Source organism: Chionomys nivalis, chromosome 14, assembly GCF_950005125.1.
Source record: "Chionomys nivalis chromosome 14, mChiNiv1.1, whole genome shotgun sequence".
Classification (NCBI taxonomy): Eukaryota; Metazoa; Chordata; class Mammalia; order Rodentia; family Cricetidae; genus Chionomys; species Chionomys nivalis.
In genome coordinates, this window is record NC_080099.1 from 39,419,379 (window position 1) to 39,434,525 (window position 15,147).

The 15,147-nt window shown below is 41.7% G+C and overlaps 1 protein-coding gene across 2 annotated transcripts in view; it reads left to right on the plus strand.

Moving 5' to 3' along the window:
* Dpysl3 (dihydropyrimidinase like 3) overlaps positions 1 to 15,147 on the plus strand; it is a 112,328-nt gene that overhangs the window by 62,371 nt on the left and 34,810 nt on the right. For both annotated transcript variants that reach the window (XM_057789058.1, XM_057789059.1), the window contains exon 2: positions 13,881 to 13,969. In XM_057789058.1, coding sequence (XP_057645041.1) covers positions 13,881 to 13,969 — 89 coding nt within the window. The remainder of the gene's footprint in view (positions 1 to 13,880; positions 13,970 to 15,147) is intronic.

Below are 15,147 nucleotides of genomic sequence, written 5' to 3' on the forward strand. Positions count from 1 at the left end.
GAGTCCAATGTATAAAACTTGTCCAGTAAAGATAATGTCTCATCTTTGAACATAATTTTGACTGTGTGCATATTACCTTCCTGGAGAGATATCTTATCCATAACTTGTCAACAAATTCTGATAATTAAATTAAATAGCACAAATTCTTTCAGATAATTTTGTCAAATTGACGCTATTCCTCTCCATAGTACTGAGCCATTTTTAGTGAGATAATATTGAAAACAAAACTAATTCCTAGAATTAAATAAAGGGATGAAGAAGAAAGATTGTATAAGCCTTACAGAATACCTTCCATAGTATAACAAAATAATTATTGAACTCCTGGATGTTATCAGTAACTTTTTGTAGTTTTTCAGATCTTACCTATCATAAGGCAATTATAATGAATTCGAGTGCTGTAATCATTGTTATTGGCCAGCAGCCACGTGGCAGAAAGATGCTAGTAGCAGTGACCAACATGTGTTACTTACTTAGGTACCAAAAAAATACACTTTATTTACCAAATTAAGAACAGTTATTAAGGCAATCAAATGATTCTGAGAGTTGGGGCCCAGGATAAAGAGAAAACCCAACGTTTTCTGTCAGTGCAAGTTGCAGACTATGTGCACCACAGAGATCACAGGCAGCAGTGTGAGGGCTGGTGTGTAGTGCACAGAAAGGCAGCATGTGGGTCGCTAGCTGGGGAGCACTGAACAGTAGCTTGTTGCCTCTGAGGGGCAGCTAGATTCACAGACAGGAGAGTCCGTGCCCAATGCACCACGTGGCTCATGGACTGATCCCAAAAAGTGTGGATTGGTCCCCACATTCAGGTGCCAGATGATGATGGAAATTACAAAATAATCCCACACTAGTTAAGAATTATGTACAACAAAGGGTTATTTATTTAGGGGAGACTCACAGATCACTGTCCTAGATCACAGTCCTCTCCACTAACCGGGAACAGGAACAAAGTCTAGCAGCCAGAAGTGAGAGCCAGAATCAAGAGAGCAAGCACATGCTTTACAGCTGCATTTATATTATAAGAGACCACACCCAAGTGGGCTAGTATCTTAAAGGTTGTTGGCCAAAGGAGCTCCCACAGCATAGTTCTTTGTTCTTTCCCCTTTTAGTCACCATAGTGGCCGATTTTTTTGTTGATGTTGTTTACTATTGTACCACTGTACCTTTAAACAGGACAACTTAAACATCAAACAAAGGAATAGATGCATGAGTGAATAAAACATCACACTGTACCTTGGCTTTGAACTAATGTGCTCTCCCAGGTTAATTGGTTTGAGGGCAGCAAGGAAACAGGATTGAATATGAAGATAGAATGGGAGACTATTTGAAGAAGGGAAAAAGATAAAGGAAGCCAAGGAGCACAGGTAGAGTTGTGGGGGGAGGGGTAAATTAGAACAAAGCACACTGACATATCTGTATGAAAATGCCATGGATATCTATTACTAATGTAAAAATTAATAGCAATGAGAAAAGGCCACTTGACTATCTTCTCAGGGATAAAGGGGCCATATCTGTGTGGTTCCCTGCTGTCTAAACAAGGCCTCATTTGGGCTATCCTTGGGAATGAGATAAGGAAGAAAAGAGGAAGACTTAGGAGGACTGGGGGTTGGGGGAGTGCTGACAGATATGTGTCTGAAATACTTGGCTATATTTTTAGGCACAATTTAATATAGTTCACAGTGTCTATCTTTTGTCCTTTGCTGGGCATTAGAACTTTGGCCACTGTTAACTTGAATCTGAAACATTTCTATGTCACAAATGAACAGAACAATTCCAAAAGGTTGTTCTCCCAGGTTGTAGGAACATAGAATGCTAAGGATTGACCTGGAAGAAGGGAGCACAGCTTCATGGCTTTAAGAGTAAGGGTAAAGTTCGATTGTCTTATGTTAACATGTTCTTGGACAATGGGGGGCAGTTTTGAATGAATTCTAGAAACTGCTACTTGTTCCTAAAACCTGAGAAATTGGTTGAAGATAGGGAAAGCTTTGCTACAACTTCTGATTGTTAAGTGGGGCCTCATTTGTATCTCCTCTTCAAGAGTTCATTTCAGTCCAGACCTTTCTTGTTCTCAAGGCCTTTGTAATTTTCTCTGTCTATATAACTTGAGGGAGCTTGGGGTTGGTGAGTCAAAATAGCTGCTGCTTTAATAGGCCCCTTGGTAGTGAAAGCAGGGCTGTGGGTATATAGGTTTTTCAGCCAGCTGGAAGACTGTGACCAAGAGAATTACTCGTGACCATAATCCGTTTTGTGTAACAAAGGACTGGAGGAAACATGGCCTGGCTTCCCACCCTAAGCTCCTTTATGAGAATTATGCTGTGGTCCTTACTATAAAATAGTTAAGACAGGGCTGAACCAAACTTTATTTAAAAAAAAAAAAAAAAAAAAAAAAGCTGTGGGAGAGGCAAAAAGTCAAACATTTTTGAGAACAGAGGAAAGGGGAGGCATGTAGACAACAAAATTGATAATTTTCATCCTGAGATGTGGGTTCTTGTTTTTAAAGGAACCAATATTTGTTATTTGTTGGTTGTCTTCTGCATCCAGAATTTAGATTCACAGAAGTCTTTTGGGAGCAACAATCATTTTCTGTAAGGCCCTTCTTCCTTCCTCTGTCAGATTGCCCTGGCTCAGACCCATCACTTGGGTTCTTGGACTGCAAAGAGGACAAGGGGCTCTTCTTTGATCTCCTGTTCAGAACAATCAAGTTTGGTCAAGTTGCAGCTTGAGCCTGTCTCTGTCTCTGGTCTTGAAAGGATGCTTTACTCCAGCACCCTTTCTTCCAGGAACTTCTCCTTAGTGGGAGCTGGGACAGTGTAAGTTGTGCCTAATATAAAACTTGTCCACCATGGGACAGTTTTAGGGAGTTGCATAAGTCAGTGGTTGTGTGCTTTTAGCCACAATACCCAGGAAGCCCTGACCAATTTTGAAAATATAATCTCAGACTTGGAAAAGGATCCCTGTGGCCTCTGCTAATTGCTGGGCGCAATTGCCTGTCATTTGAAGGTGCCGCTCACATATTCCCAAGTCCGAGCCTGCATTTCGCTTCTGGAAATTACATTTTGGCTGACTTTCACATCTCTGAAAGGCAATAGGGGGAGCAGCAGAGAGAAGACCTCATGTGCTGGAGCCACAAATCTATGATTCTTGATTCCTGATGATTCCTTGTTCGATAGCCTTTAATCATCTTTCTATGGACTTAGGGATTTCTAGTGTGCTGTTAACTCAAGTTCCTCCATTAATATCATCTTCCTAAATCCAAGGTCCCCATTTCTGCTACGTGTCTATTTGGTTGACCAGTTGACTCAAAATTGTTACTTAGTCTTGCATCTCATCATTTTGTTACTTTTTCTCCCTTCCTCTTTTGTTAATGAGTCTTCCCTGGAATCCTGTTCTGAACTGTGGTGAACTTTTGTATATCACTCCCCTTTGTTTCAGCTCTTTAGGGGTTAGACTTTCCTCAACAATATATTACGCATTTTTAAATTCATGTTCTTGGTGTTGCATCAGACCATAACAATCGCTTCGATCTGCATCCATTTTGTAATTTTCCCTATATAGTTTATTCAATAAGTTATACAATGCCTTGTACATTCTGCAGCTAAATGATGTAAGTAGTTATGAGTAGAGAGTTTTTAGAATTTCCCATATTGCCTTCCGCAACCCATTCTACTGCCATTACCATGTGTGCAATCTGATGTTTACACTTCCAGATCTTTCTCCTGTCCACACAAAAACACCATAAACATATTATGTTGGCTAAGGCTTGTTATTTGATTACATCTGGGACTAACTCAAACCCCAGCAGCTAGGCACACCTGTAAGGAGTTTTCTTGATTGGATTATCTGAGGTAGAAAGACTTACTCTAAATCCAGGTAGATTATTTGAGGTAGGAAAATCTTCAAAAATCTGGATCTTCCGAGGTCTGAAGACACACCCTAAATCTGGACTAATATACATATTTGCATTTAACATTTTGTGCATTTTTGACAAGCATTATATTCTATTTTGTCCATCTATTTACAGTGGAGTTGTTTCAGATATTTTTTTAACTCAAAGTGCACATTTAACCTGCTTTTTAACATAGGTTTAGCACCAAAATGAAACATAATTTTGAACCAGAGAGTGGCTCAAGGGATAAAGGTGCTTGCTGGCATGTAGATGATTGGAGTTTGATCTCCAGAACTCATGATGGAAGGAAAGGACCAACTCCCAAAAGTTCTTCTCTGACTTCTACATCCATGCTGAAGTATGTATGTCACAGATGTTGTAAAAGGGCAGGAGAGAGACCTTGGTGGGTGAAAGCTAGAGGCCTCAGGTAGGCAGGAGACAAATATACCATGCAGATAGAGCTTGAATGAGTTTATTCTAAAGGGGAGGGGCCAGAGAGAGAAAGGGCGGGAGGGAGGGAGGAAGGGAGGGAGGGATGGAGGAAGGGAGGGAGGGAGGGAGGGCAAGGCAGAGACCTTCTTGCCTCTTCAGAAGAGCAGTGAGAAGAGACTGGGAGTAGGCGGGACTTGTTTCTTAAAGGCACCTTTGCACCTGGATACAGTCAGGGTACTGCCAGGCTCCCAAGGGGCAGGGCCAAGGTGTGCCTGGATGCTAACAACTTGCTCTCCCTAGAGGCTCAAGTTTATCAGTCTTTCTTATACCTCCAGGATCGCCAGTCACCACCAACTGTGAGCTGAACCCTTCTGCACCAATCACCAATCAAAGGGGAAAAAAAAAGAAAGAAAAAGTCCCGCAGGCCAGTCTAATTAAGGCCCCAGCTTGGTTCCAGTGGACAGTAACGTGGCCAGCACAGCTTAGACTGGCATCTACATATTAAAAGTGAGACAGTAGAAGTCACAGCACAGTCACTGCTGTCCTACTTGTCCCTGTCAAACTTCCGCTTACAGACGGTCTGTGCCCAACTCTCCCTGATGCCATTGGTCCTCATGGTTGCCCATGAGGTAAGCATCGTATCTGTGCTCTCTAGGTAAGACTGTGCTTTGAAAGCCAACAGTCTGAACTCAGGGACAGACTAAATCCCTTGGCTGAAACCACACCTAGACCTAGTGGGCAGGACGCGAAGGCAGTCCTTGCTTTTCAGCTCCCTGACTTCTGTGCAGTTCTGTAAAGGGCGGTTAGTGCTTATGTCTGTCCAGAGAGCAAGTTTACCAATTTCCCCCAATTAAATACCTCACAGAGCTATACGCCATGTTTCATCTTTCTCTCTGACTTGCAATGCCTTATTTACTGATAAATTTTACTTATTCTCTATTCTGGTCCCTACCCACTCCCCTCAACTTTCTGACTCTAAGGTTACTCCCAATAATCTTTTGTCTCTAAGGAACTGCCTAACATCTGAGAAGTTCCTGACATTCTATGTTTGGTCCTGATCTTGCTGTCTTGTTGGCCCATGTTAACACATATTCTATCCATCCATTTTGGTTCGTGCTAGGTTGGTCTGTGTCTCAATGCAGCAATAGTCTCTCTCTCTCTTTCTCTCTCTCTCTCTCTCTCTCTCTCTCTCTCTCCACACACACATACACACACACACACACACGCACATTTATTGCTGGGCAGTGCAGCTCTTTAATCTCAGAATTTAGGATTCCGAGACAGGCAGAATTCTGTGGCTTCAAGACCAGCCTGGCCTATGTAGTGTGTTCAAGGACAGGTAGGGTTATGTAGAGAAACCCTGTCTCAAAAAAAAAAACTAAATAAATAAATAAAAATAAAAATAAATACATTTATTTCTTCATGTATGTGTGTGTTGGGTGGTATGTTCTCGGTGGGAATATGGAGGTCAGAGGACAATTTTAGGGAGTCTGTCCTTGATCCTCCACATGGATTGAATTTAGGATTTCAGGCTTGGTGGCAATTGCTTTTTACCAATGGGGCCATGTTGCCAACTCCAGGGTTGGAATTCTTGTTCTTCCATCAAGTCCTTTTTAGACCAGGGGTAAGGTCTTGGTCTGGTACTAGTCTCTTTTTAACACTTAACAATCTTTGAAGTGAAACCGTCCAGTGAGGTCATCTTTTTAACTTTGGTCAAGGTAGCAGGTTACAGGTGGTGTAGTTTTCATTGCGTGTGCCCCTAGGCTAACTCTGAAGGGCTTTGAACTTACTGTAGTAATCAGTGCTTTCGTTTTAAAGGCTTTATTTCAGGATGACATTAAGAAGATAAAGCATAGCTTGGACAGGAATATGTCAAGTGTCATGAAGCAGGTGAGCATATGGCTAGTCTGACCTTGACTATCCGGCTGACCTAAAAGAATAGGAATCTTTCCTGCTCCCTCCTGTTCTGGGCTCATATCTTCCTCTTCCTCCGTGTTTCTTTACGCTGCCTGAGCATCCACTTGAGCTTACCCATGTCTAGACTCCTGTTGAAGACTGACTGTTATCAGGGAGCTGGGATTAAAGAGCCATCTATAGCTCATTCCCCTATGCACTGTAACCCAGGACGGAGCCTTTGATAACCTGCATAACTCATCGAGGCCTTTGATAACTTGCGTCTTTAACATGGCTAATGTGGAACGCTGGTGAGAGAAGAATGCACACGCCTGCCTTTGATGATCTAGTCCCCACGGCTGAGCAGCCACCAGGCCCTGGTTCACACTGCTGCTAGCTCCTGCCTCTTCACCCATTTCCTTCTCCTGTTTTCATCCGCGCAGGGCCAAACCCAGGACTACTGGTAATGAAACAGTGCTTCCCATATATTGTGTATTCTGCCTCCCGGGCTGCATTTTCAATGGAGTTTCTCATTTCCATCCAGCAGACCTCTGGGGTCCTTTGTGTGTTTGGATGACAGAAGGAAGAATGTGGGCTTGAGAGTCTGTCAGCTCCAGCTCAGGGAGTCTGGAATGTGTTACCCTGTCAAACTGCCCTGTTTCCTGGAGCCTGCATTGATCCTGAGAGCCCCTCTTCATTTGGAGATTTTGCTCTCCGTCTCATAGTCATGAATATCACCCAGGGCCCTTGAGAAGGATCTATGTGCTGGTAAAGAGACTTTTTCGTGGGACAGGGTCTTTTGTTTGTTTGCTTTGCTTTGCTTTACTTTGCTTTGCTTTTTTGGTTTCTTGACACACGGTTTCTCTGTAGCTTCGGGGCCTGTCCCGGAACTAGCTCTTGTAGACCAGATTGGCCTCGGTCTCACAGAGATCATCCTGCCTTTGTCTCTCAAGTGTTGGCATGCGTCACCACTACCCAGTCTGTGGGGCAGGTTTTTAGCCTTGCCCTCACTCTCAGTTCCTGCTGGAAGCGACTGGATTTCTATCTTCTCCTGAAGGCTTATTTACAGAGGAAGAACACCTGGGAGGGCCTTGGGGACTTCCCAGTGAGGATGGGATTAGAAGGGGAAGACTTAGCTGACCTTGGTAGGAACAGAGAACAGTGGCCGGCAGCAGGCTGTGGTCTAGCGACTCTGAAATCCCCTTTATGGAAAGGTCTGTTATGTTTTGAACAAAATGCTTGTTCAACTCTTGTTTATGACAGGAACTTTGAGGTATGAATGATAATAAGAATAATAATTGTTCCCATGCACTGAGAATTAAGTGTTCAAGCAGACTTTTGTGCGTCATCTCTGTACCCCCAAATCCTTATCAGAACCCTAAGAAAATGACAGTATTTTCCTTCTTATACACACAGAGTCCTGAAACCCAGGGAGATCAAACACCTTGTTCAACTCCAGGGAGAGGAAAGCCTTTCTCAAGGAACTGTAGTCACTCAGAGGCAGGCCCAAGACTCTCAATGCTTAGAGCCTCACTGCTACCTTTCCCTGAATCCACCTCCACCCACACCCACCCCTCCCCACACACTCCTACCCCACTCCCACCCCCATGAGTCAACAGGGCTAACTTAGAGAGCCGGGTTTCCTTTGTTTTGAATTATATGCTTTGGGAAAGAATATCAACAAGATTGTATCCATTCAGTTTACCCATGCTGATCTATTCTTAAGAGTCAGAGTGGTTTTAGGGAGATCTAATTGCCCAAATGGGAATTTATCTAAAATAACCACCTGTGCCTTCATCTGCATCATAAAAGGATAGTGAAATCTCCATGACAGACCAGTGTCTGTGATTTGAGTCCAGGTCACAAGAGACTTGATGTTGGAAAATGCTCTGTCCTTTTTATGTGTTCCTTTCCTCTTCCTGGGACTGCAGCATTCATCCCAAGCAGCTGGGGTGCCTGAGAATATCACACACACACAGGAGTTAAGTACTGTTCTCTGGCTGACCCAGTGACTGGAAAGAAGTCTGTGGAAGACTCTGGCTTCACCTGGCTCTGTCTTCATTGCCTCAGGCAGAGGAGCCAAGTGACATTCTTTATGTTAAAGACTAGAGGAGAAAGCTAAAATGCCAAACAACTCCAGATTTTACGTTTTCTTTCTCTACCCTGATTTGAATCATCAATCGATCCACTCATTCCTGTCCTTAGCATCTTTAAAGGTTTGTTTTATCTTCTTTTTCTCCTTCATTTCCCTCCCAACCTCTGTCTTTTCTCATTTTCAATTTCCTTCACACTTAAGATTTTTAGTTTCTCTAATCATAATTATATCCTAAGGAAGAAAAAAGTTTTGCCATGCTTTAAAAGCCCTTGCTACCTGAGGTAATAAGTCAATTCTTTTGATAAGCTGCATTAACACTTTTGGGCCATACGGGGCAGGTCTAATGCACTGGTTTATAAGCAGAGGCAGAAAGTTAATGGATTCCTAAAGTTACCTACCGTAGAGAACTGGCTGGCGGTTTAAACTCTGCAACAGTCAGATTCAGTATCCAAGAAGAGAGTCCTGGCACAGAGAGCCCCTGGTCATGAGATGTGAATAACTTTGTTACAGTAGCCTGGAGTAAAGAATCAGCGTAGAGCCAAAAGGGGAGCCCTCGATTTGCTTATACCTATATCTGCTTTACACTATTGCTTGGAGTAAATCACTCCTGTGTGTAGCTCCTACTTAGGAAATAGGAACTTGAATCTGTCTTGAACACATGCTACCCCAAAAGGCTCTTAGAAGAATTAACTATATATATATATATATATATATATATATATATATATATATATATATATAATAGGACTGAGATCAGATGTGTTTTGAAATGTACTGGGTTGCCCTCTCTTCTGTTAATTCTCCATTCTGACAACAGTTAGAGACAGTTAGAGGAGGTGAAATAGGTATTGTTTGTCTACTCTGTGCTATTGGAAAAACCAAAATAAATAAACAGAAAACCTTGGAGACTCTGAGAGGGTAAATCCCAACCCACAGTCACATACCTATGGAAGTGTTCCATGGAATTCTCACAGTAGTAGTACTAGTAGGAATACAACTGGATCCAAGTTGACCTGGAGCAGGACACCCGAACCACACCGGCCTGCAGGACATTGAGGTACTTAGTCATGGTGGCTAAACAGGATCCCCAATAGCCAATCCAGCTGGTGACTTCAGACTCCGCTTGAGTGTAGACAGGAAAATAGTGACTTTTCTGTTGCTGTACTAAACTCCCATGGCCAAAGGCAACTTATGGAAGGGAGATTTTTTTTAGGCTTACAGTTCCAGAGGGAGAGTCCACATGGTGGAGGAGGCATGGCAGCAGGCAGCAGATCAAGAAGCAGAGAGATCAAATCTTCAAGAGCAAAAAAAACAAAGCAGGGGAAAACAAAATGGAAATAGGACAAGGCTATAAACTCTGAAAGCCCACCACCAGTGACATGCTTCCTCTAGCAAGGCTGTACCATGTCCCCAGACAGCACCACCAACTGGAACCAAGTGTTCAAATAGCTGAGTCTATAGGAGACCGTTTTTTCAGTCCACCACAAGTACCTTCCAGATTATTTCAGAAAACTCTGGAAATATCTGAATTCTTCATATTCATCATTGTGTGATAAAGATTAGCATTCTTTACAAGACTCTTGATGCTTAAATAACAACCCACAACTCATATACGCTTTGTTGAAGATAACTATCACAGATGTTGATTTTGTTTGTTTTTCTGTTTTTTCATCGCATCACACGTGTATCTTTGAGCATGGACCATGAGTTCTTAAAAACATTGTTTTGTGCATGCAAAGATGATTGGTTTTACCTGATTCAAGAGTGGCCAGTAGTTTCATTCTTTATAGCTCCTGTGTCCCTTCGTATCCATCTCAATAGCTGCCTTTCAAATTCTTAGTGTTAAATCGTTTGCCTAGGCTTCCCTTTATAATGTAGCCCTTGTACATGGGAATAAAACAAGTCAAGTGGGTTTTTATGGGTGAAATGGAGAACAAGCTGAAGAGTCCCCAGGGAACGTGTACGTTTGTGACCTGTGAGTTCAACTTTTTGTATTTCTGCTCTGCATAATGAAGACAAGTAATAATAATAAACAAGAACAACACTGATAACCCATGTATCAGGGTCCTGCTCCCCACCCCTGAAACTTACACCAGCTCTTTTATTTGTTTTTGAACTCTCTTTAGTTCCTCATCATTAATCCAGAAAGGGTTTATCTAATGACCATTTGAAGAGTGTCCGGTGATGTGCTCTCAGTGATGTTGATTTTCCTTGGATCCCCTCCTGCTGTCCTTGTGTTAACATCAAGGAAGGCCGTCCATAGAGCAGCTGTCCCTTTGCTGATGTTTGGTGCTTGCCAAGGATAGTGAATTATTTACCAAACCAGGAGTCCAGGGCTTAGGATTTTCAGGTGATTCCCGTTTCCAATTTAGTTCAGGTAGAACACAGCCCCTCTCCAAACACCAGTTCAGCTTTTTGCTGAAATGATAAAGAAGAGCACTGAGCAGCGGTAATGAAGTTGTACATTTACCATGATTTCTTCTTCAGGACGTTCCTCTGGGAAATGTTACCCTCACAGACACACAGAACTGGGCATTTATTCCTGGAAATGCTCTGTGCCTTTGCTGTAGGCTGGCTAGTGGTTGTGTTAGAGCCCTGTGTGGAAATCACAAAATGTAGATTTTTGTAGACAGGTCAGTGACTAGGAATGGGTACTTTCTCATGCATACTCTAGTTTGGAAGCACAGACCTAGAGCGAATTCATAATCTTGCAGTATTGTTAAAGCAGTAAACAACAAGAGCCTTCTTGATTTTTTTTTGTTTGTTTTGTTTTTCTTTTAAAAATTGATTTTATTTATTTTGAGACAGTTTCACTATGTAGCTCTGGCTGTCCTGGAAGCTGTTATGTAGACCAGGCTGGCCTTGAACTCACAGAGATCTACCTGCCCTGCCTCCCAATTGCTAGCATTGAAAGCACCACACCTGGCCCAGTTTTTCTCTCTTTGAAGTTAACTGCTACAGTCAAGTCATATAATTTCTGAGTCATATGCCTTTCTGCTACATTGACAAAATACAACCCCTCGCCTATCTCTTTCTCTCTCTCTTTCTTTCCTTCTTTTTTTATTTTTTGATCAAAATACAACAGTCCTTTAATGAAGGTTAAAAGATCAAAAGGTACATGTTCACAAGATGAACCACTAACAGTCTAGCCGGGAGAGAATACATCTGCCTCTGTAGAGCATTAGAATAATGCCCAACTGATTAAAGTAGAAGTAGGTAAAATCTGCAGGAGAGTTGGACAAGGGCATTAGCCGGGAGAACCCTCCCGACAAGAGGCTTGGCAAAGAAGGGGGTTTTTAGATGCCAGGTGAATTCGCAAGAAGGCAGCGAGATCCTATTTCAAGGGCATTCGATCCCAATGTTTAACAAGAATTCCTTGTTTATAGTTTTAGCACTAATCTAAACACGAGACAATGCAGAATCAGAAGTGGGTAGACATGTTGGCAAACCCAAAACAGGAGGCGCTTATAGACCATGCATAGTGGGGCTTCTTATTTGACCCCCATGCTGCTGCTTTGTTTCATATGGAGAGTTCTTCTAAGTACTTCAGTAATTGGTATCTTAAAAAAAAATCTGCTCCCCTGGTGATAAGATATGATGAAACTTCTTATTCTCATGCAATAATTGGCAGCAGAAGTTAAGAGGTAATTTTCTTTATCCCACGTGGGGCCCAAGTGCCATCTGTCATTTTATAGCCTTGATCATAACTTTCATGACTGAGTCTGGAAGTCATCTGTCAATGTGACTTCCTTCTCTGAACCTCCCTTCTCTTTGAAAGCTGTATTCTCCAACAGGGGACAGAGAGTGAACTTCAGAGCAAGAGTTAAATGGTTCTGACTGGGAAACCTTTCTGACCTTGACCCTGATCCATATCCTAAGCTAATAGTTCTCAACCTGTGGGTTGTGACCCCTTTAGGAGTCAAAGAACACTTTTATAATGGTTATCTAGGACCATATGCATGTCATGTATTTGCATTACAATTCATAACAGTAGCAAGCTCACCGTTGAAGTAGCAATGAAAATAATTTATGGTTGGGGTCACTACAACATTAGGAACTGTGTTAGAGAGTCACAGCATTAGGAAGGTTGAGAACCACTTTAAGCGCTGGAGTCAAGAAGAACATCATCTTTGAACACTGAGACATAGAACTGCATTTTCCACATTGTCCTCCTGCCTCTTCTTGTAATCTTTCCATGTGTCTCCATGTATTTTCGCTAAAACTTAAACTCTTGGCAGTCCCAGTGTGAGCTCTTTCCATTGGGCTCCTTGAACACAAAGTTTTTGTAGATTGACTTTCCGGTTTTTCAAGAAACCTTTTATTTTAACCTCAAGACCTTGATACACGTCCATTCTACAAAGCATCTACATTGCCATCTCATGTAGATTCCTTTCTCCTTACGAGACCTTTCATAATTTCTGCCTAAACTAGCCACACTTCCCTGGGTCCTATGACAACTGAATCCAGTTCTACATTGTAATTGATCAGTTCTTTATTACTAAACTCCCCACTTCTGTTTCATGGAGGCAGGAACCTCCTGAGTCTGTTATACAGCTTCACTTTCCTCACATATGTAATAGTAAGTAATTATTTGTTGAACAAATGGGGCTAAATGGACAGATGGATGGATGGGTGGATGGATGGGAGGATGGATGGGTGGATGGATAAAGTTGAAGTCTATAAACTGAACTCTTCACCAACTCCAACCAAGGTAGCTTCCATCCATGCTGCAGCTCTACTCAACCAGTCTTTGGAAACACTTTCCTTGTCCATAGCTCAACAAAGGCACAGCTCACAGCCTGTAGTCCATCTTCATTCATAAGCTCGCACTTCATATGCATTCATTCAGTCTATAATCTGCAGTACTGACTGGTTTAGTGTTCATCTGGTGTACAAAATATATATGTGTATTTTGTGACCATCCATAGAGCATATTTTCATTGTTCAACATTGGATCACTCTTAAATTTCACTTAAGTTGTAATTGTTTTAAACAATTTATTATTCTAATGATTAAAGCAAAAACAGAGTGCATTCATTCATAGTCAAAGTACATCATATGAAAAATGTCCTTATGAAACTCAGTACTATGTATCATGTATATTAAAACAGAAATAGTAAAATAGATTAAGAGACTGAGAGAAATACTGAATGAAATGAAGCAAATCTAAATTATACCTAATTTATCCTCTTTCCAAGTTAAATAAGCACAATAAAATTTTTGTCTTTTTCCCAACAGTGGTTTTCTTACACTTTACAACTTTGTAATCTAACAGAATTATTATATAACATGAACTGAGTGCTTCATTATGACAATATAGGTAATACACATGATATATATGTGTATATATTATGTGACACCTTTCAGATGCAGGGGGTGAAACACTGGAATAATCTGAATTAGAACTGGATACCAACAAATGTATCACATTCAAATGTGTAACGCACTAAGCATTCAGAGGTCATTTACCAATTGTGTTCTTGCGAGATGTCTAAAAGAATGAGTTGGGAACACCTTGGACACATCCTTCCCCTAGGTACTATGACAGTGACTCCTGTTGTCCTTCTTTTCCAGAGTGACCGTCTTCTAATCAAGGGAGGAAGAATCGTCAACGATGACCAGTCCTTTTATGCTGATATTTACATGGAGGATGGCTTGATAAAGTATGTACATGAAAACTTCTCCTGTTCTACTTCCTCTCTGCCTAAGAAGGAGCTTCAATTACATAAATAAGCTGAAAACACTGAATTTCGTCAAAAGAATCCTTCTGAGGACCTCTTTGAGCAAATTTAATGGAATGCCAGGGGCATAGATTTCAGCGTGAGCAATTGTTAATTACAACAGCATGTTTATTGATCCCTAATGTGCTTAATAGTATTTTGTGGGCTCAGTAGAGATTAACTTTTAATCTATACAACTCCAATGAGGAGCTATTGCGTTTTACAACCAAAAAGAATTGGGCCATGGTGAGACTAAATAATAACTTGGCTATGGCTAGTAACTGGAAGAGCCAAAGCATGAATCCAGGTGTTCTCCATCTGAAGCACACCTACACAGGGTGGGCGTGGCTACTGGCAGAAGAATGGTTAAATGAGGAGATGGAAGCTGAGATTTCAGAGATCACTGTGATCTTAATAAGCATGTTGCAGAAAAGTGGATGAGGTATTTCTGTTCTGGATAGGGTATTAAGGTTAGTTGCAAAAATGAGTGAAACATTATATATAAATATATATAAACACATCACACGGGCCCATCAATTCTTCATCCTCTTGGTTCTTAGTTTCTCATGGAAGAAGAACTAAGAAAAAGTATAACAGAACTGGCCAATATCTGGACCAGAGTAGAATTGCAATCTGAGGCTGCATTTTTCCCAACGTGTGTTTTGAGTTGTGGTGGCCCTGGAATGGCCCCATGTTGATGCGGTCAAGTTGAACTCTTAGACACGTCAGGAATACATTAGCTGTGAACCTAGAGTTTGCTGGTCAGTGATGGATTTTTTTTTTTACTACCCCAAGAGAATCCTTTTAGCTATGCACAGAAGAAAAAGTACTCATACCACAAATAGTGGGTTACCCATGTGCGCAAACTAGGAGACATTTAATGTTAATATAAGCTGTGACTCCTAGGTTTACTGTCTGGACAGACTTGACCAGATGCCTTGACCAAAGCTATAAAATCAAGCAATGTTGCAAGTAGTGACCTGCAAGGAGCATTGTGAGGGATAGGTATCACATTCCTTGTGAGGTGTACCTTTGAAACACTCCCTGAGTTATCTCCTCCCCACCCCCATTCCTTGCTGGAATGCACTAAAGTTTCCTGGGTCACACTGTATCTTAGGCAG